Source organism: Molothrus ater, chromosome Z, assembly GCF_012460135.2.
Source record: "Molothrus ater isolate BHLD 08-10-18 breed brown headed cowbird chromosome Z, BPBGC_Mater_1.1, whole genome shotgun sequence".
Taxonomy (NCBI): domain Eukaryota; kingdom Metazoa; phylum Chordata; class Aves; order Passeriformes; family Icteridae; genus Molothrus; species Molothrus ater.
In genome coordinates, this window is record NC_050511.2 from 63,047,554 (window position 1) to 63,068,345 (window position 20,792).

At 38.4% G+C, this 20,792-nt stretch overlaps 1 protein-coding gene across 3 annotated transcripts; it reads left to right on the forward strand.

Moving 5' to 3' along the window:
• The first annotated feature begins 28 nt into the window (after positions 1 to 28).
• Positions 29 to 18,653, forward strand: ABHD17B (abhydrolase domain containing 17B, depalmitoylase). 3 transcript variants are annotated; one of them, XM_036403676.1, is made up of 6 exons: positions 29 to 189; positions 665 to 817; positions 3,963 to 4,032; positions 5,890 to 6,364; positions 16,515 to 16,694; positions 17,148 to 18,653. In XM_036403676.1, exons 4-6 carry the CDS (start codon positions 5,898 to 5,900, stop codon positions 17,365 to 17,367), a joined length of 867 nt encoding a protein of 288 aa, XP_036259569.1. In that variant the 5' UTR covers positions 29 to 189; positions 665 to 817; positions 3,963 to 4,032; positions 5,890 to 5,897; the 3' UTR covers positions 17,368 to 18,653. The 3 variants fall into 3 exon arrangements, with proteins under 3 accessions (XP_036259569.1, XP_036259570.1, XP_036259568.1); XM_036403677.1 differs by lacking the exon at positions 665 to 817; XM_036403675.1 differs by lacking the exons at positions 665 to 817; positions 3,963 to 4,032.
• The last annotated feature ends 2,139 nt before the right edge of the window (positions 18,654 to 20,792 follow it).

Sequence of the window (20,792 nt, forward strand, 5' to 3'; positions counted from 1 at the left end):
GGCTGGCGCCGCTCCGGAGGCTGCGCGGGGCGGGCTCAGTGCTGTCAGGGCCGCGCGTTCTCCGGCCGGGGCCGGGGCGCTGACGGCCGCCTCCCGCCGCGCCGTTACTCAGCACAGCCGGTGTCCCCACGGCCCGCCGAACCGGCAGTCGGGAGAGCGCGGGGCCGCCGAGCGGAGCGCCAAGTGCAGGTAGGGGCTGTCCTCCCCCGGCGTTGCGGGGATGGACGGTGTCCGGGTGACCCGCTGCCGCGGCGTGAGGGCGAGTTGTTTCCCCCTCGCGGTTCCGTCCGGGTCTCTTGCCCCGCTCGGACCCGCGGCCCGTCCGCGCCGCCTGGCGCAGGCGTGTGGCGGCCCCTGGGGCGAGCGGAAGGGCCCGCGGCAGCCACCGGCGTTTCCTCAGAGAGGCGGGCGGCGCGGCTTCGGTCTGCGGCACGAACCGGGCGGGGAGCTGCCTGCCTCCTGCCCGCCTGCCTCCTGCCCGCGTCCCAGTGTCGCTGGGCTCGGGGGTCTCTTGGCGTGTCGCCTGCCTCGGGATGCCCGGGTGCTGTGGGAGATCTGTCCGGTGCTCCCGTCTCCGTGGTCTTGCCCTGGACTCCTTTGTTGGAAACGGGCGCACTGACTTGTGACACGCGTGTTAAAGTCTGGCTTTTCGGGCTCCGAACAGTGCCTTCGAGTCACTGCTGAGGACTTCGGCGGAGCCCTTTTCAGATTCGGACACCTGAGGAGTTATTTTAGTTCCCGACAGCCTGCTTAAATTTATTCCTTCGGCTTCTACCGTAGAGGGTGGGAGTAACGCTGGCCTCAACGTTGCTCTCAGGTATTATTAATATAAAAATTTAAAGTATTTGGTGAGTAATTAAGTCGGAAAGTTCATGGCTGCGGAAATCAGAGTAGAAAGAAGTACCTGAGGGCGGAGCTCGGTGCTGGTGGCCGGCCAGCCTGCGCCGGGACACCGGGCCGGGGGCCGGGACTCCGGGCCGGGGCTTCAGCTCCAGCAGCCGGCGGGTGCCTTCAGCAGGGCAGCTCCGGGGGCAGAGGCTTGCTTAGAGCATGCAAGGCATTATGTAAACGGCTTAACCCCAGTTGTCTATCTGGAGCCTTTAGAGGTTTCGTTTGTTCTTCGGTTGATAAAGAATGTCTGGATTTTTCAGTTAATGTTTCCTGGATTCCCTTTCTTTTTTCAACTGTGCCCTTAGTTTTGATATACACAAAGTAACCAGCAGAGGATAATTAAATGATACGTGTTAAAATAGATAGAATTTGAGAGACTAGAAGGAGTGTTTATTTGTTTAGAATCAAATTAACAAAGTATAGTTTTGATTTGATCAGGCTTCTCTGTTTTCATGTAGCCTACTTTGTCCTTTGAAAACTATCTTAAACACTTACTTCACAGTATTTATTAATATAGCTTTTTCATAATTGAATATACTTCCTTTGTGTTGTTTTCTGGACTTACTGTGTATTCTTTCTTAATATTGTCTTAATCCTTTTATATGGTACTGAATCAGACACTAATGATTTCTTTTTCTCTGAACATTTTGTTGCTTTAACTGTTGGACTAGTTAAAGGATGTTCAGATCGTACTGTTCAATTTTTAATATTACACAGGTGTTGAAATAAATATCAGTATTTCAGTAGTGGCTTGAACTCAAGTTCTTATTGTATTGTTCTCAATTAAAGTATGAGGAAAAATGCTTTAGAATTTCTTGTTTCAGCAGTAGATAATGAACAATAAAGATGAAAAAAGATTCTAATCAAATAACAAACCCACGACCAAAATACACACAAAAAAAAAACCCAAACAAAACAAACCACCAAACAAAAAAAACCAAACCAAACAAACAAACAAAAAAAAAAACCGTTATGGTTTGAACAACACTTAAAGTTCCAAACCAGCAGCTATATATATGAGTTTGACTTTGTTCTTGTGAATAGTTCCCATGTAATAGGCAATTTAATTTAAATAAACAATTAGAATAATTTATATTTAATGTAAATATAAGATTTCTAGATAAGTGTTTACAAGGTTGGGCTGGTTTTGAGACTGATACATAGTGAAACATTCAAAGATGTGAATAATAGGTTCCACTGTCTTGTTATTATGTACAGAGAGATAGGAGGACAGGAATAATTACTCATGTGAAAAATTACATTTGTGTTATCCTAGGAAGCACAAGATAAATACTTGAGGCATTTAAAATTAAATAGACATTTTCCCACTTCTGTCAGCCTTTGTGAAAAGGCTAATTGCCACAGAATGAATTGAAATCGCTGCCTCTGGGCAATTTTACATTTGTAATTTTATATGTTAAGTCTTTATTCATAAGAGAGTTAAAGAGATAAGATTGATAAAATGCTCTTGCTTTCCTTTTAAAAGCTATCCTAGAAGGGATAAGTAGTATAGCTTGGGTCTGTTTTATTTCTTGCAATAGAAAAGTTTTTTACAGTTTCTTCTACAGGATTTTCATACTCATTTACTATGAAAAATGCAGTAGAATTTTAAAGGGGGGTCTATATTTCTTTATCACATTCTTTTTGTTGTTAGTATATTTTACCAGCTGTAGGAACTGTGTTTGCAGAACAGCACTGGCATTTTTATTACTACTGAAATGTCAAGTAGAAGGTGAGATAGTTGTGTTGTTGGGATGTGTTGCTCTCAGAATCTGATTATGCTGTAATGAGCACAGAGATTTACATCATACATGCTCAGAAGGTGTTAGACTATACCTTAGGTATTCACAGCATATCTTAGTCAAATGAGTCCCATTAAAGTTACTCATCTGTACTTGTGGAACCATATGCTTAAAGTAATCTAGTCAGAGTTGTTTTTGCCTCAGCTTCACTAAGAATCCAGATAAAGCATGCTTATTCACACTCTCATGTGAATACAATCCATCACAGTGAAAGACAAACCAGTTCCAGTATAATAGAAACATTGTCTGTATTTAGTTTGAGCTGTTCTCCTGTGGAAGTTCAGTAGGTGTTTTGCATCAAATTGGTTCAGTTAGTGACCTGCTGGTTGTCTTGGGTCTTCTGAGTGAAGATAGTAGCATGTATTTGTTTTAAAGAAGAGAGTTGTTATTAGCCATGATTTAGTTGGAGAATGAATCAGAATCTTTTATTTCAGCAGGCATATTTTCCATTGGATTAAAAGATCAATACATAAAGCCTGCATTAGTCTAGCACAGGGGAGGAATAATACTTCATCTGCTGTCTTCAGCATGTCATTTGCCGTATCTGGTGACAACCCATTTTTAGCACATTTACGCTATCTTGGGGGACATTACCACCACATCAGCTAATTCACTGTGGTTTACTGCTGTACTGCCCTGTGTGTCAATCCTGCAGGCCAGTTTCCAGTCTTCTGAAATTACTTGGGTAAATAGAAAATATTTTATGAGTGAGATCATATTTGAAGTGTTTCTGGGCTGTTTACACTTTCAAATAATGTAAACTCCTGTTCTAATTCTTTCTGACAAGGGGATTTGGAAGAAATAAGAAATTCTGTAGTTCTCGTTACATGCCGGTAAGAGTGCAGTCTGCTGTTCCTGGGCAAAACAAACTATTTATATCTCACTTTTGGAGCTACAAATTCTTTTAAATTTTTCACAAAAAATTATAATCATCCCCTTAGAATAAAGTATAAAATCTAATTTCACCTTCAGCATTTCTGTGCAGGTGGGAAAACTCACTCAGAATAGATCCATTTAATAGTTTCTGATAGAAATAGAAGTGATTTTGAGTATAGGGTTTTAAGTACTTGGAAAAAAAGCATGTTGAGGCTGGACTGCGAAGATGAACTCATTAAGTAGAGGTGAAAGAAGTTGCTTCATTGGCGCTCATAATTACAAGAGAAGTGAAGAAGAACAAATACACACCACCACCACCCCCCAAAACAATAGGATTTTTACTTTGCATAAGACAATCTAAGCCTTTTGCTAATAGTTTGACTTCCTCCATAGACTCCTTCCACTTATCCTGACTTGCGGGTATAGCTGAAACTTAATGTTCACATAATCTCATCTGACAGAGGTGAGTTATTCCATATTTGAGTGACTAATTGTGCTGAAACACAATATTATTGTTACTTCAGCTGTCAGGAATATGGTCCTTTATCCAGGATCTTCTTTAAGAGTCTATCTACCTTCTTAAGAGAGCTGATCAGTACTTTCCACCATGTCCTCTAAATTGGAAGTGTTGATCTCCCATGTCTAAACCTCTGTGGTTTCCCTCTGTTTTGAAGAAAACTAGAGACCTGGGTGAAAAACCTTAGCTGCGGCAACCTCCTTTTTTGTGGTATTCCACGAATGCTTGTGTGTTTGTCAGACTGTCTCACTGTGTCTGGTTTTGCTGCTCTAAGAGTATGCTCCATGTAGCATTGTTTGCAGTATGCTTTCCTACTGTACCACCAGGAAGAAACCATTCATGCATCCAAAAATGCAGATAGTTGTTCTGTGATACATGTTAAAGTGTTTTTGCAGCACTGTCCTTGAAGCTTCTTTAAAAAGAAATTTACACATGAAAACTATGCTTCTGTACAAATTTAAGGTCAAAATTTGAAATTGCTAAATATTGTTAGGTGTCATAGTTAGCAGTAAGATTTTAGTGTTGGATGACCCAAATACTTCTGGAACAGCATGGTACTGTAGACAACTGAAATCTGCTTGTTTTGTAGTTTGAGTCAAAGTCAGTATGTGAAACTGTACGTGTTTATGTTCACAGGGGACTGTTGGGAGATGAACTTGAGACTTGTAGGTAGATTTGGTATGAAAAAGTTGTTTAAGTTAAGATGAAATGTCAGATGCCTTAACTCAAGGAAAGTAGAGTAAATGCTTATCTTTGGTGTGCTGGTTTCCAGCACAGTACTTGTCAAATTTTATTGCTCTTCTTATCTCTGAGAAAAAGTATTGCCGCAACAAAAGATTTCCCCTCACTCCCTTCTCACTGCTCTAAATTAAGAGAACACAATGTCTATTTTAAGGGCAGCTGTATCTTTACCTATCTTGCTTTAGGTATAGGTGTGTTTATTTTTTTTTCTCCCCCCTCACCACTATTAAAACCAATGCTTTGAATTGGTACTATAGATTATGTTGCTTTAACAAATATTTGTGATAGAGGATTTAGTTAAAGAGATGTTTCTTGAAACATGGGAAAAAAACCCAATTGTGTCATTTATACAATCCCAATTCCTATAGGCAATACAGCTAAGAACTTCTTTGAAGGTTTTCAAAATATTTATGTCGGCAAGTATGAGGAGTGAAGATAAGTTTATGGCTACATTTTTGTGTACCAAAGCTCTAGAGTGTTTGCTAATCCAGAAGCATCATCTTGTTTTGTCTTCTACATTTTGACCTTCATGCACCCTTCCTACACTTCTGATAGTGCAGGAGCCCATACCCCGTGATTGCAATATACTTTCTTTGTATTTAGGAGATGCTGTAGTGACTTTTAGCTGCAGAAATCTGCATAACCTTAGTATGCTGCAACTCTGCAACATACTTTAATTGTTCTTTTATCATGTATTTATTTTTCAGTGGGAAGAACATTTTTCTTAATGTCTTAAGATGAGGAACTTCATTTCCTCCAAAGAAAGTTGAAAACTCATGCTTTTTCTTTCTCTGGATAATCATGCTTTACTTTTGATATCTGGCAGGGCTTTAGTGTTATCACTCCCCTTTACTAATATACCCATTGTGAAATAACTAATAATATAAAATTGAATATTATATGGAAATATATATATGGATTTAAGTCTTTGTTTTGTTAAATGTTCAGAAGTTACGCGTTATTTTCTAGAGATATTGTGTTCACTTTTTTTTTTTGTAAGTTGGATTTTTTTAATGTCAGATTGTACCTGGAAACTGATACTATTCTCTCTTCCCATTTCAGACTAGAAGATGAATAATCTTTCCTTTAGTGAACTGTGTTGCCTGTTCTGTTGTCCACCATGCCCAGGGAAAATTGCCTCTAAGCTGGCATTCTTACCTCCTGATCCCACATACACACTGATGTGTGATGAGAGTGGCAGTCGCTGGACTTTACATCTCTCAGAGCGAGCAGACTGGCAATATTCTTCCAGAGAAAAAGATGCCATTGAGTGCTTCATGACTAGAACATGTAAAGGCAACAGGATTGCCTGTATGTTCGTGCGTTGCTCACCTAACGCCAAGTACACTTTGCTCTTCTCACATGGAAATGCTGTTGACCTGGGTCAGATGAGCAGCTTCTATATTGGACTGGGTTCACGGATTAATTGCAACATATTCTCCTATGATTATTCTGGATATGGTGCAAGTTCTGGGAAGCCTACGGAGAAGAATCTATATGCTGACATTGATGCTGCTTGGGTGGCTCTTAGAACAAGGTAAGACATTAGTTGCCATTTTTCTTTTACAGCATTCTTGTCAAATGGTTTTATTTCACATGCATTGGTAGTTGAAACAGCAATGCTGTGATATAGAATTAGTGGATTCAAATCCAAGCTGACTGGTGGTGCCTGATGTTGAAGGCATTGTCAGTATTAAGCAGGATCAGTATATATTACTTACCGACTGGAAAAATTGAAATGTAATTAAATTTAATAAGCTGTAGTTTAGTCTTGAACAATTAGACTATCTTCCTTATTGTCATTGTTTGGAATCTTCTCAGCTGCAAAATTTAAAAAATTGGGAAAAATCCATAATAATTGATACCCCAGTGATTAACCCATGTTGTGATGTGGATGTGAGAAAATGCAGGTTGTTTCTTCAGATAATTTCCATCACCTACTTTTTTTGTAGGGAGGGGCAGAGTAAAGCTGGTACAAGAGAACTTGGTGAGACTCTTATTTCTGTATGGTGTTGGGATCACCTTTGTCTCAGAATTCTGACTAGCAGCTACAGTATTTCCAAAGAGAGAAAACATCTTTTTGCTTTATATAGAAAGCTAGCTTCACAAAACATAATGTGTGGGAGAGTTTGTAATGGATCTGTTTAAATACCTTATGGTGGGAACAAAAAAAGTGGAATTTCGAGCAGTGGCGTTAACTCAAGCAGAATAAAAATGGACAAGAAAAAAAATACAAATGGAAAGATGTTATTTCAGCAATTTCTGTGTTCTAAGCCTCTGGTTTTGTGGGACATAAAATAGCAAGATGAAAGACTGAATACATTCACTGATATAAGTGAGAATCCTACAGAATCCTGCACCAAATATGTGCAGCTTCTCTAATTTGAGAGCAATTTTCACCATAATTTTTTCCATTTAGCTCAATAGTCTTCTCATGGTTACAAATACCCAGACTATAAATACTACTTTTAAAATAGTATTCTATCATAAGAATAACTGCCCACCAGAAAATCCCAGCACACTGTGTATTTTATATCAAAAAGGTATAAAAACCTGAAATGTGTTGTTATGGCTCAGTCATTGCAACTTGAGCATCCTGTTTAATAATTATAGTATCAGGGATTTGACTTAGTGTAAGGGCATGTGGGCTTTAAATCCTGGATCCTGGTAATTGTCACAGTGAGTTTAGAACTTCATCAATGTAGTATTAATGAGCAGATTACCCCTTCTCAGTGCTTTAAATACACATTTAGTCTTGCCCTCATTTTACATTACAATAGTATGATACTTCTTTTCAAAGAAGCATGTGTTATCCCTGTATTAAATAGGGGAAAAGCTTATTATCATAAACCTCATTCAACCGCAGGAGACAGGTTTTCAGCTTCATCTATTCAAAAACATGCATACTAGGTTGTTAGATTAGCTTTTGGTATTTATTTTTATTACAATGGAAAGTTGAGATATGGCTGTTCCACAGGCCAAAAGCTGCAACAGGTGCACTGTTGACTATGGTTTGTAGCTGGTAGGTGATTAGCTACTCAGTGAAATACCCGGTTACATTTACATTATTAACATTTGTTTGTGAACAATTTGGAAGAAGGTTTGAACTATTTAAATGTAACAGAAAATGGAAGAGAACTAGATGGTGAAACATAATACTTTATGTCAGTTTACAGGCTCTGTTTTAGAAACTAATTTGTAATTATTGTTTCTTCTTCTTTGTAATGAATGTGTGAATATACAATCTGCAAGGAAATGTGATTACAATTTGAATTCTCACCACTATTCTTAAGCAATGAAGTGTATTTTCTCTAAACAAATAAGATTGTTCATGATTGATAGGACACAGGCTAATGGCTTTAAACTGAAAGAGGGTAGATTGAGATTAGATATAAGAAATAAATTCTTTTCTGTGAGGGTGATAAAGCACAGGAACAAGTTGCCAGAGCAGTTGCCATTAGAAGAACCAGTTGTCCAGAGAAATTGTTGTCAACTTCCCCATCCCAGGAAGTGCTCAAGGCCAGGTTGAATGGAACTTTGAGCAGATTGATCTAGTGGAAAGCATCCCTGCCCATGGCAGGGAAGGTGGAATTACAGGGTATTTAAAGGTCCCTTACCCAAACTATTCTGTGATTGTAACGTCCCATACAAGTGTGCTCATTTGTCAGCAGACATTGTTGGGGAGACCTCTAAATATATCTTATAAGATATTCTTATGTTCAAGAATGACCTCACCTTGGTCCCTTTTTTTGTCTGCCTTTTTTTTATTATTATTTCTCCTCCTGTAGCAATTAGGTAATTCTGTAGAGTGTATGAAGTTTCAATTGGTCTGCTCAACTTGTGAATTTCACACACATGAACTGAATTTGGTCTACTGCTGAAAAAGAGGTTGGTATTACCAGTTACACCTGTAGTACTTAAAACAGCTTTCCAATTGGCTGATCTGGTCTCATCCTCGTATCTGAATGCTGGATGTAACAGGGGGAAGTTCAGCACTTGACTCTGGATATTCTAGCTCACAGTTTGGTTATCCAGCTATGGTATTCTCTTGAGCCCGGAGACAGTGCTCAGCTGTGTTAAAATACTCAATGTATATCTGGACCAGAACAGAGCCTTTGAGCGTTTGCTGCAGCCTTGATTCACTTTCATAGTGTAGCTTCTTCTGTCAGTTTCACATTGGTACAATCTTTAACGTTTATAACTAATTCTGCAAAAACAAAGTAATTCAATAGTTTGTTTGCAGGATAAATGTGAGTATAGCTGTAACTCCTTGGAAATTCTTGTTGATGAAATGAGATAAGAAAGGATCAGAAAGTTTTAAACTCTGCCTCCCAGTTTGTGATGTGATGAAGAAAAGAATGGAGAAGTTACCTTCAGAGATTCATCACAGCCATAGCTACCTGCACTCCCTGTTCTGAAAAATGAAATCATAGAACCCAACACTAAAAGGTGTTTCTGGGGTAATTGAAATGCTGATGCAGACTTAATTCTACAGTCAACAAAACCACTTGTGGTAAAGACTTGCTAGTCTTTAGTTAAAATACTAGTGAGAAAACTTAAGATACAAATCTTAAGTTTTGTGTCTTGGGAAGACAATCCACATACTCACCTGTAAATCAGTGCAGCTGTCCAGTGGGGGCTGGACACCTGGGGTGAAATAGTCTGGAACTTATACTGAGGGTGATAATGAGATTTTGCTGTGAATATTAATATTCATGAAAGTGAATACATAAAACTAGTTTAGCAGCCTATCAGAACAGGTAAACAGCAGATGTAGATACTGAGTTGTGTCCCTATCCTTTACCTCCTTTGAAGATGTTAATAGGAAGCAGTCACTACCTATGTGGATGATGACCATGAAAGAAGGTGGTGTGATTCACTGCCTTCATCAATTTTGGAAAAGTTGTACATTGTTGCATATTCATGTGCATGGGATTGTATAAAAGCTGCAAGTAAGGACATTCTTTTTCCAGCTGTCATAACTACCAAGTGTTGAAATGCCAGGAGTCATTTTGGGATACGCCTATTTTCTGCTGTTCTGGTCTCTGAAGGCCTTTGATGACACCCTAGCAAGGGTGGAAAGGTTTAACCAGCCCCAGGCAAATGCAGGGCAAGTGGCACTCATTCAGAAACCTCTGAAGATGTGCCAGAGTTGCCTCGTGACCAGATTTACCTGTAAGAAGCGAAACAGCCCCTTCATTATTGCTTATCATGAACTGCATAATAATTGAAAAATTAAAGGGTAAATCTCACCATCAGACAATGTGTCAAAGTGGACAGAATGTCCATAAATTGAACAGCCAGGTATAGGAATAATACTTTCTCTTCAGATGTTGACCGAAAGTGTTCATTTCACAATTCATAAACTACCTTTTTTGGTTTTTTTCATTCAGAAGTAGAAGGGGGGGGAGTTCAGCTAGAAGTTGAGGTACTCTAGCTTTGTACCTTTGGAGGGAAATTGAGGTTTTCTTTAAATTGATAGGGAAAAGTAGCTCAATTATTGTGGAAGAGAAATCTTGACAATAGAACAGGTGTATTGGTAGCATTTTAAAGTTTAGAAAGGCCAAACTGTGAGAGAAGCAGAGAAAGTGCAGTTTGTTGATATAATGTGGACAATGGATTTGCCTCTCATAAAACATAGTTCCTTTTTCCTTCTTCCGTTGTAAAATACTGTATGCACAAGAAGGGGGATGCCTACATCATTTGAGGAAGAGCTGTATGCTCCTGAATTTTATTCATGGCCTAAAATGTTGAGAGTTACAGGTGTGGATGAGGTTCATGCCCTTCATGTTCTGCAACTTGCAGCTGTAATTTCTTGTGTTATGTCCGTGATGACAAAAGATTCTGAATGTACATTGAAAATTCCCTCAGGAATGTTTCCCCTTGTTCCATGTGCCCCAAGTGCTGTGTCAGGTTTCTAAATGTATGTGTTGCAATAGCTTTGCAAACTGCAGCTTCTGTAGAGCATCTAGTGTAAGCCTGAAGAGGTACTATGGAAAATGTACTCTTCTAAGCTTGATCTTATCAATATTTTATTTCATTATTGTAAAGCAATCAAGTCTTCTAGATTAAGAGCAATAGTTCAGAAGTAAATATAAATTACTTTGTCTCCCTTATGTATATCCAGATCACAATGGCAGGTATTTTTTAAGAGCCTGACACTGTAGCATGGTAATTTCTGCTAGTATTTGTTTCTTAAAGGTAACTGAAGTTAAAAACCAAAAACAAAGGAAAAAAAACAAAGAAACAAAAAAACTCTACCTACATTGTCACAGCCAGACATGCATTTTGTAGTTTTCTTATTGCATATCATGGTAATATGGTAAATATCCAGTGAAAATATAAAATAAGGTTAATATCCAATGTAAGTGATGTACATCCAATTAAAGTGTTTAGGGGTCAGACAGAACTTTGAGCAACTTGATTCAGTGAAATATTACCTCCTTATGGCAAGGGCATGGACTATATTACATTCCAACTTAAACTGCTCTGTGATTCCATGAAGAGAAAAAGAGAATGGAGGGGCAGAGAAAAGATGGACCCACCAGTAAGATAAGTGTTTAGTAAAGTGCAGGAAAGGTCTTGCTACAAAGACAGAAATATCAAAGAAATGGTGAAAAGAGTTTCTTTTCTAAATCACATGAAGTTCATCACCAAGGGGAAAAAAGAATATTTCACTATTGTTTAGCAGTTCTTTTCCTACCAGAAGCTGAAAAGATCAGGCCAAGAGTGTTCAGGATTGCCTCTTTTACAGGAGACCATCTACATCTGGTCATATATAGGGCCACAGAAAAGAATACTGGCTTCATTAGTGTTATCTTGGGCCCTGGTTCCAGGCACTGGAACATTCTGGCGCAGTTACAACTCCTTATTGGCTTGCTCCTTCCTCACCCAACAGTGGCATGCTGTTTCCTGCCTGTCCCTGAGCACAGCCAGCACAAAGGAGCGCTAAAGCAATTGCTCCACTACTCCCAGACAAGGTTTATTTAGTTCCTTTCATTAACTGTTAAAGCCTAATGAGGGGGAATGCATTGCTGAAGCTGCAAATAGGAAAGTGGTTCTTTCTGTTCAGCTATAGCTTAGCTTTGTAGTGACATTAACCTGTGCCTTTAGTGTGGTGATGAGGCAGAAATTCGTGAGTGCTCAGACACTCTGTAAGGATGTCAGGAAGCTTACATGAACACCGGTTCTGTGTCAAAAGAATTTTAGATTCTTTAGATTCCATCTGCTTTCCAGGCAGGTAACCTTTAAGTGTGTGAGCATAAAGGATGAATTGGGTGTTGAAAGGAATTGAAATTTCAGCTGCTCTGGGAAAGAGAAAGATGTTTTAGTCAGCCCTGAAACTACAGAAAATATCAAGTTTTGTACCAGGTTCTGCCCAGAATACTTTGTCCATGAAGAATAGTACTTTCTCTGCAAAACCAGCACGCTGGTACATCTGTGCATAGCTACTTTTGAGGTTTTCTTCCAAGGTTCTTTTTGGTGATTATGGCTTTAAAAAAAAAAATTCCCAAACCTAAAAACACCCTTCTTTACCTTCACCCCCACACTGAAGGTCTGTCTATGCTGACACAGGTTCTCTAAGATTACTTGAGTTGACAACAGTGTTTACATTAGTCTTATTATCAACATAATGAGCTTTCAAAGATAGCAACAGTCTTTACGGCATGTCTTTGACCTCTTGTAACCAGAGGAACCAGTTGAAGCATATGGCTCTGTAAATGTCATGTTCCCCTTCCTCAGGATGGCCTGTACTTACAAGGCACTGATTTTGAGAGGAGAACAGTGTTACTGCGACTTTTTCTCTTGATCTGACACTCCTTCTTTGGGAGACCAGGTATGGTCATCTGATAATTTGACACAAAACTTCTTGGAGTTTAACAGACTATGAGTCTGTCAAAAGAAGTAAATTTTATGAGTAGGAAACTTAGAAACAGTTATCTTTTCAATACTTTTTCTGTTGTAGATTGTAAAGTGATACTTTTGAGAAATAGCAACAGAGGGACAGTTCTTCTCTTTCTTTTTTCTAAATATTTCAGAAGCCTATTACATTGGGTTTGCATGTCCAAGCTTTGGTAGCAGGGGTGCCTTCTCTGAGAAGCTGCCAGAGGCTTCCTCCATTTCTGGCAGAGCCAATCTCTGTTGGCTCCAAAGATGGCTGTGCCGCTGGCCAAGGCTGGGCCGATTAGAAATTATGGTAGTGCCTCTGGGATAGCATATTTAAGAAGAAGAGGGGAAAAAGAAATCCTTGCACAGTTGTAATTTCAGCCAGAAAAGAGTGAAAGGAGAACATGTGATGGGAACAGCCCTGCAGACACCAGGGTCAGTGGGAAGGACAGGCAGGAGGTGCTCCAGGCACCAGAGGAGGCCCACACCAGAGCAGGGGGATGCCTGAAGGGAGGTTGTGACCCCATGGGAGACCTGTGGAGAGAGGAGCACACGCTGGAGCAGCCTGTCCTTGAGGGGACTGCACCCCATGGAAGAGCGACCCACCCTGCAGCAGCGTGAGGGGGACTGTTGCCTGTGGGACAGGCATCAGACATCAGAGAAGTTCATGGAGAACGGCTTCCTATGAGGGGGATGCCATGGTGAGCTGGGGAAGGACTCCTCACCCCGAACAGCGAGAGAAACAACATGGGATGAACTGAGCATAACTCCCATTCCCTGTGTCCCTGCGCTGCTGGGGGAGCGGTAGAGCTGGGAAGGAGGGAGGCATGAGGGGAAGGTGTTTTTCGGGTGTCTTTTACATCTCATTATCCTGCTCTAATTTTGTTAGTAATAAATTAAATTAATATCTCTACATCTAGAGATGGTATTTGATGAACCGTATCTCCCAGTCCTTACCTCAGCCCATGATCCCTTTGTTAAATTTTCTCTCCCCTGTCCAGCTGTGAAGCTGAATGAGAGAGAGAGCTGCTTTGGTGGGTGCCTGGCACCCAGCCAGGATCAGCCCACTAAACCTTTTCAAGAGAAAAGGGAAGACTGGAATGAGCAGATGTAATCTGTTTTCCAAGCTGCTTGGAGTTTTTTATTTAGGAGGGAGGGGTTTATTGTTTAGGTTTCCATCCTATTCAAGCCAGAATATTCAGAAGTGTACTTTGAACTACCACTTTGGGTTATTGACTTCTTTAGTTTACTGATTGCAAAGCATGTATTTTCTGATGGGCACTGTGAGGCAATCTATTTGACTGTGATGGAGTAAGGATTACTTTAATCCAGATATTGTAAATGCTTCTTTTGGCTTATTTTTTGTAGCCTCATTTATCTGTCTTCAGGTTGAAGGAATTTGATCAAAAAGTAGGGGGAAGAATAATGAGAAAGAGGAGAATATATGTTCTGCAATATAGTTTTTAAGTTGTGCTTTGAATTCCTGTGTAATGGCCTGTATCTTGTAAAACTCAACAGTCAAGGAAATGCAAGTGTGGTAATTGGCAAGGTTTATTATTTGAAAACTGTTTTATCATAATGTGCTGTGCAAACTGCATGCCATACTAGTGATGCAATGTATTAATGCAAGTTTTGTTCAGATTATGTTGGAAGGAGGGAAGCCTGTCCTGTACTTTCATAGTGGACAAATGTGATGTGAATTGAGAGATGAATTGTAAAAGGATATGTGCTATGTTCTCAGGTGTTTCAGAAGAGATGCAGAAATAATGATGACCTCGGATTTGTCTTTTGTTTCAAAGCTTTCATTTATTTTATTTATGTGTGTTGGAATTTTCAGAAAATCTTGTTAATGCTTGAAATTGTTTTTTCTTTGAGAACTGTTGTGAAGGGCCTCTTAGTAGTTCCAGGCTGATGATGAAGACTTAGAGTTTTAGAAGTCTTAATTTGATCATGATCTGATTATGACTAGAAACTCTTTCTAGGAAACACTGATAGTGATTTAGTAGTCATGATGCAGCAAGATTCCTGTGTCAGGCAGAGTCTGCCTCTGTGCTAATACTTTCAAACCTTTTACATTTCACTTTATCAGAACTCAATTTAAATAAACACACAAATATTAAATTGACAATTTTAGATGTGAATAGTGGGTTTTATACCAAATTTAGCAAGTTAATGGCATGTCTAATGAGTTTTGCTGCTGGTAACATGTAGGTAATACCACAATCTTGAAATCTCCCTAGATACATATTTTTTTATTAACTGTTGATTATATATGAATGCAAAGTAGAAGATACTTATTCTGGCTTATTAAGAAGTACTTGTGGATTTGGAGGGAGCTGTTTTGTTGGTTGGTAATTTGAATGTCTTGATACACATGAAACACTTTTTTCCCCTAATGTTCCTGATCTTTAGTCTCTTAGACTTTATTGATTTTAGTGTTTGGTTACCCCTACAGTTATTTACCCGTGTTTATAAGATACTTGTGAATTTCTTTCATACTTCTGCTCCCCTGACTTTACTGGAGATATGCAAAATATAGAAATTTGATAACTTCTTTGTGGCTATGTGTGTTGTTATATAATGTTGACAGAAAATATGCATGCCTTTATTGTAGACAACGTAACAGGTGCACTTTCCTACACTTGATTTTCATTCCTTTTAAAGTGGCAAATGTCAAACCTACTTCCTGCTAGACTGCTCTTACTTAAAAAGTTGAACAAGTTTTTAATAATGCATGAGAACAATGATTTGGGTTTGGGTTTTTTGGTTTAGTTTGGGGGCTTTGGACTTTTTTTAGAGGTGATGGGGAGGAATTTGTTTGTTTGGTGTGTTTTGTGGGGTTTTGGGAAGTGTAGTTGTTGGTTTTGGGGTTTTTTGTGTATCGGGTTTTCTTGGGTGCAGTGTGGTATGCCTTCTTATTCAAGGTACTTCCTTTCCCAAGTTTAGATACACTGCTGCAGTCTGACCTGTGCTAAGAGTCCCTGGTTAGGGGTACAGGGCAGTGGATCAGCTCACTTTTTTTGCAGGCACTCTTCTTGGCCACATTATTGTTCTCTTCAGAGGCTTTTCCCGTGTAACTTGGGTAGCAATTGCTTTTTGCATTCACACTAATGCTGAAAAATATTTTAAAATTACTTGTATGAGTGTTAACTAGATGTTTCTTTTGTTTGCCCCTGTTAATTGCATCTTACTAGGAGGAAGGCTTTGGTTTCGATTCTGTATTCCCTGCTGGGCTGTCTTGCTTGTGGATTAGTTTGATAAGAACAAGCTTCTTGGCTATTATGTGGAATGATCAATATCATTATACTGCTCATTGTCAGTATGGGCAAGCTTTAAGTCTCACTAAATTTATAAACAATGTACCAGCTTGCAGGTTTTATCAGATAGCAGAAGAGTAAAGCTGACCAAATTTTTGCAGGCTTGATTATGCTTCATGTGATGATAACCAAAGATCTATTAAGACTCTAATCAGTTTTCTGTTGTAAGTCCACTGGAGTTAAAGTGAAGACTTTAACAAGCCACACTGCATTTACAAATCCATATTAAAAAATTTAAATCATTATTCCAATATCATTCAGGCATAGGGAAAAAAATTACTGCAAATAGAGAGTAAATAAATAATTGTGTGTTTGAGTCAGGAATGTCATAGAACAAAATTGCTTGTTCTTCTACCAGCTCCTGTTTCATAGTTGATAGCATTGTGAAAATTTTCATCTTCAGAAATGCTTTTTTTGCCTTGCTCTGTAGGTTGCATCTGTTTCACTTTATATGCCAGTTTTCAAACATTTCTAATTTTCTAGGTATGGAATTCGCCCTGAAAATGTGATTATATATGGCCAGAGTATAGGAACGGTACCATCTGTGGATCTTGCTGCTAGATATGAAAGTGCTGCTGTAATTCTTCATTCTCCACTGACCTCAGGAATGCGAGTAGCTTTTCCTGATACAAAGAAGACTTACTGCTTTGATGCATTCCCAAAGTAAGTTGTAGGATATTTTTTTTCTTCAGCATGCATTTTCTCTGTAACAGAAGTTCTCAAATAGAGAAACAAGTAGTCTATCATATTGTCTGAAATTCTTTTCAAAAGTTTATTAAAAGAATTGGAGAAAAATCAGTGAATAACATTGAAGAGGAGCACTTGATTTGAAGACGTTTACAAAACTTTGTAAACCTTTTAGGCACTTTGCATCTCTAATCATTTTAGTGGATATCTGTAAAGAAGTAATTCATTTTCCTGTATATAACATGTAAATCCCTAGTTTTAACAAGTAGTTCTGTCCAGGGAATTGTTAGTCTGGGTAACTGTGAACAAAGTCATTTGCAATATGTTTCTATAAGACTGAAAAAATAAGTAAATCTTAACTGAAGAAAATTTCTGTTGTATTTCAGAACTATGCCATTCTTTTCACAGATATAATCTTTTTCTTTACAGCATTGACAAAATTTCTAAAATAACATCTCCTGTCTTAATAATCCATGGAACTGAAGATGAAGTAATTGACTTTTCACATGGCCTGGCATTATTTGAGCGTTGCCAGAGACCTGTAGAACCACTGTGGGTAGAAGGAGCAGGCCATAATGATGTGGAACTCTATGGACAGTACCTTGAAAGATTAAAACATTTTGTGTCACAGGAACTGGTGAACTTGTAACTTTCATTGTGTATTTACATGTTTTTTTCATTTCACTGCAGAACTGCACACTTTGATAAATATATAACTTAAAACCTGAATGTTGTTTTTAAGTCATCTTGGTTGCCTTCATTAAATCTACAGGTAATGATTTGTCAACACAATTAATGAAGGTTTTAATGTCAGCATTATAAACTGGAATTACATGATCATGCAGTCAGACTGGCAGTTTGTATTTCTTTATGTGAGGTTTTTTCTTCTTAGATGTAAAGAAAAAAATCACAAGGAGTACTGTAAGAAAATTTAATTATATAAAACCCAATGCTGTAAAAGTGTTGCCAAGTGCTTTAGCATATCAAAACCAAGTTTATAAATATTTTTTAAACATCTCAAAGTGTACTGTGACTTACTCTGTTGCACAGGTGTAATTAAAAAACTGACTTCTAAACTGTTGTTCTGTAAAAATGTAATAGCCATGAAATTTGAACAAATACTAATGTATGTAATGAGAATAAACAGTCACTGGAAATTACTCATGCCCTGAGAGGGGGGGAAAATAGATATCTTTTCCCATATTTTTTATTTCTTTTGTGTTTAGTTTTCCTTTAGTTATTTTGTACTCATATTGTCTCTTAGCTTTCAGGATAATAAAATGTATCCACTCATGTTCTCAGGAGTCCTAATCTTGCCAGAATAATTCCACAAATTATAATGGTTGTTATGCAAGTATCATTCACATGATTGCTACTGAGGCCACAAAATACCTCTTTGAAACCAGACTTAAAATCTAGAAGACTTCTTGAACCATGTCGTTTTAAACACTGATTTTCTAGAGCCACAATGTGTCATTTAGAAGAACCTTGAAGTTTATCCAACATTGTAATAAAGAATTTGCAACTTAGCAGTTGTCTGATCAGGCTAATTTTGGGTGTTTAGTGTAAAAGCTTATTAGTTTTGAGTATTGTATGGAAATTTTACTAATTGGGCCTGTGTGGGGTGGGAGGAGTGACAAGAAGAGAATATTGACATTTTTCTATTAACTCATCATAAAATAAACTTGAAGTTGCCTTTCCCTTGAATGCATTTTACGTGAATAAAACTATGAAAAATAAACTTAATTATATGTAGCCTAATTGTGAACAAAATAATATTCCAACAATACACACTGTGCTTTTAAGGCCTTACATAGTTTAATTGTTGTGCTCGTTTTTTTGTGATTGAGACTATTGTATACTTAAATGTAGCTTTGAGTATTGTGAAGACTTTGATTAAGATGTGTTGATTAACAGTAAACAATATTCCACAAACTTGCAGTTTTTCTTTTTATTCAAAGTAATAGCAGCAGTTGCTTGCAGTATCAAAATACTTAGCAACTCCCCATTTATTCAGGAAATCTGACATCAAAAGCAATAACTCATTGTTCTGAATTGCCAGCACATTTCTTTATGAGCAGCTACTGTTCTGGATCACTCTTCTATCCCCATGCCTCACCTTACTACAATTTGCCATTCAGGACACAGGCTTTCTGCTGCAAAGCTGCTTGTAAACTTTTTTTTCTGTAACGAATTCTAGTATCTCCTTCTTTGAAATTAAAATGAATTATTGTCTTGTGCACTTTGTTGAGTTAATTGAGGAGAAAGAAATTTGTTCACAAGGAACTAGGTTTCTGCATGACTTTTTGATCAAGGATGTTTCAGTGAGTTCTGAAATTCAGAGTATATTCAGAAACAGCAACATTAGACTTAAGGATTTTCATCCTGGTTCAAGGCTTTTGGATACAGGTGTGTAACTCAGCTTTATTAACATTGTATTTAATACATAGTTTGATTTCCTTTTCTTAGTACCTTAGTAAGGAGGTAGCCATTAGCCACTATCTCCAATGGAAGTCCTTGCCATTAAATGTTTAAGTACTTTCTTTGTGATGAATGGAGCCTGTTTTGAGATTCACCTTCAGGAATTCAGAAATAAAGAGTGTAGTAGTGCAATGTTAAGTGATATATATTGGCTGCAGTTTGGTTGCCTGCCCCTTGCAGGCAAATGATCGACTGTCACCACAAGAACTATCTGACTGTGCCAGGAGATATTGTGGCACCGTGTAATTGAAAAAGACAGAAAAGGTGTCATAGTAGTTTTGCTGCTTTTGTTTCTGTATTTTGTTGAAGCAGAACAAAGGACCTGACTAACAGTGTTTTGACTTCAGTATGTGCAGCTGTGCTGGAGTGCACTGGTGAGTAGAGATTCTGGTCTCTTGCACCATTTATGCATGGTTAATTATTGTCATTTTGTCCTGACTTATGTTTTATACTTATATTTTTTCAGATGAGTTGTATATGTGAAGGAATTTAAATAGCTTAGCCTGTGGTGCAGATCGTACTATGGCAGCAAACTTGTTAGTGACAGAAAGCAACTCTGAGCTGTTGCAACGATGAGGAAAACATTTGACATCCTGATTGTCTTATCCTTATACCATCATTTTGGTCAAGTTGACAATGGGCTGTTGTTTAATGTTACAGATGCAATTGTCTCCTGATAAACAAAGTTGATTCAGCATTCATTGAAAAGACAATGCCTGTATTTTAGGGAAAAAGAAAAGAGCATTTTGTAAGCTTCATGGTGTCATTCCTGGTTTGTTTTTTTTTTTTAAGAGATGTATTTGACAGTAAGCTGTCATTTTCAGTTCTGGAAACCTTGGCAAATCAGCTTTCAAAACAACTTCATATATGTAAAATATATGATTACCTTCTAAAGGTGGGGTCTATTTGGGACATGTTTTGCTTTTACATTCACAACTCCATAATACTCCCCTCTCTTTACTGTCTACTTCTGGCACCAAAGAATTCTAGTGTATATTCAGTTAGATACTCTTATTGATTGATTCTAAACTTACTTTCCTTTTCAAGATTTTTTTTACTGGGGAAAAATATTGCATGTTTATTTTTGGGCTCCTTTAATTAGGTGACATTGGACAACAAGGTACTGCACATATGGAAAATGCCAGGTCCTACAGGTCCTAATTTTTCTCACTACTCTGTAGGCCTTGTTAATATCTTAAAGTCACAAATAAGGAAAATAGTATGTAAATAGGAGGCTGATTGGTTGAAAACTTTGCAGAAAAGGAGTTGGGGACCCTGCTGCAACAGGCTGCACATGAACCAGCATTGCACCCTTATGCCAAAGGCGAACGAGACCATTCCAGGCCTGATAGGCAGAGGTTTGCCAGCAAATCATGGGAAGTGATCCTACCTCTCCTCTCTGCTCTGTGAATGCAGATATGTGCAAAAAGCTGAATCTAACTCTGGGCTTTTGCATGAGGAAGATAGGGATGTACTGAAGGAAGTCCAGTGCAGGGCCACAGCTATGACTGAAAGACTGGAGCATCCAGCATAGGAAGAGATGCTGAGAGAGCTGGGGCTGTTCATCTTGGGGAAGAAAAAGTTTGAAGTTTG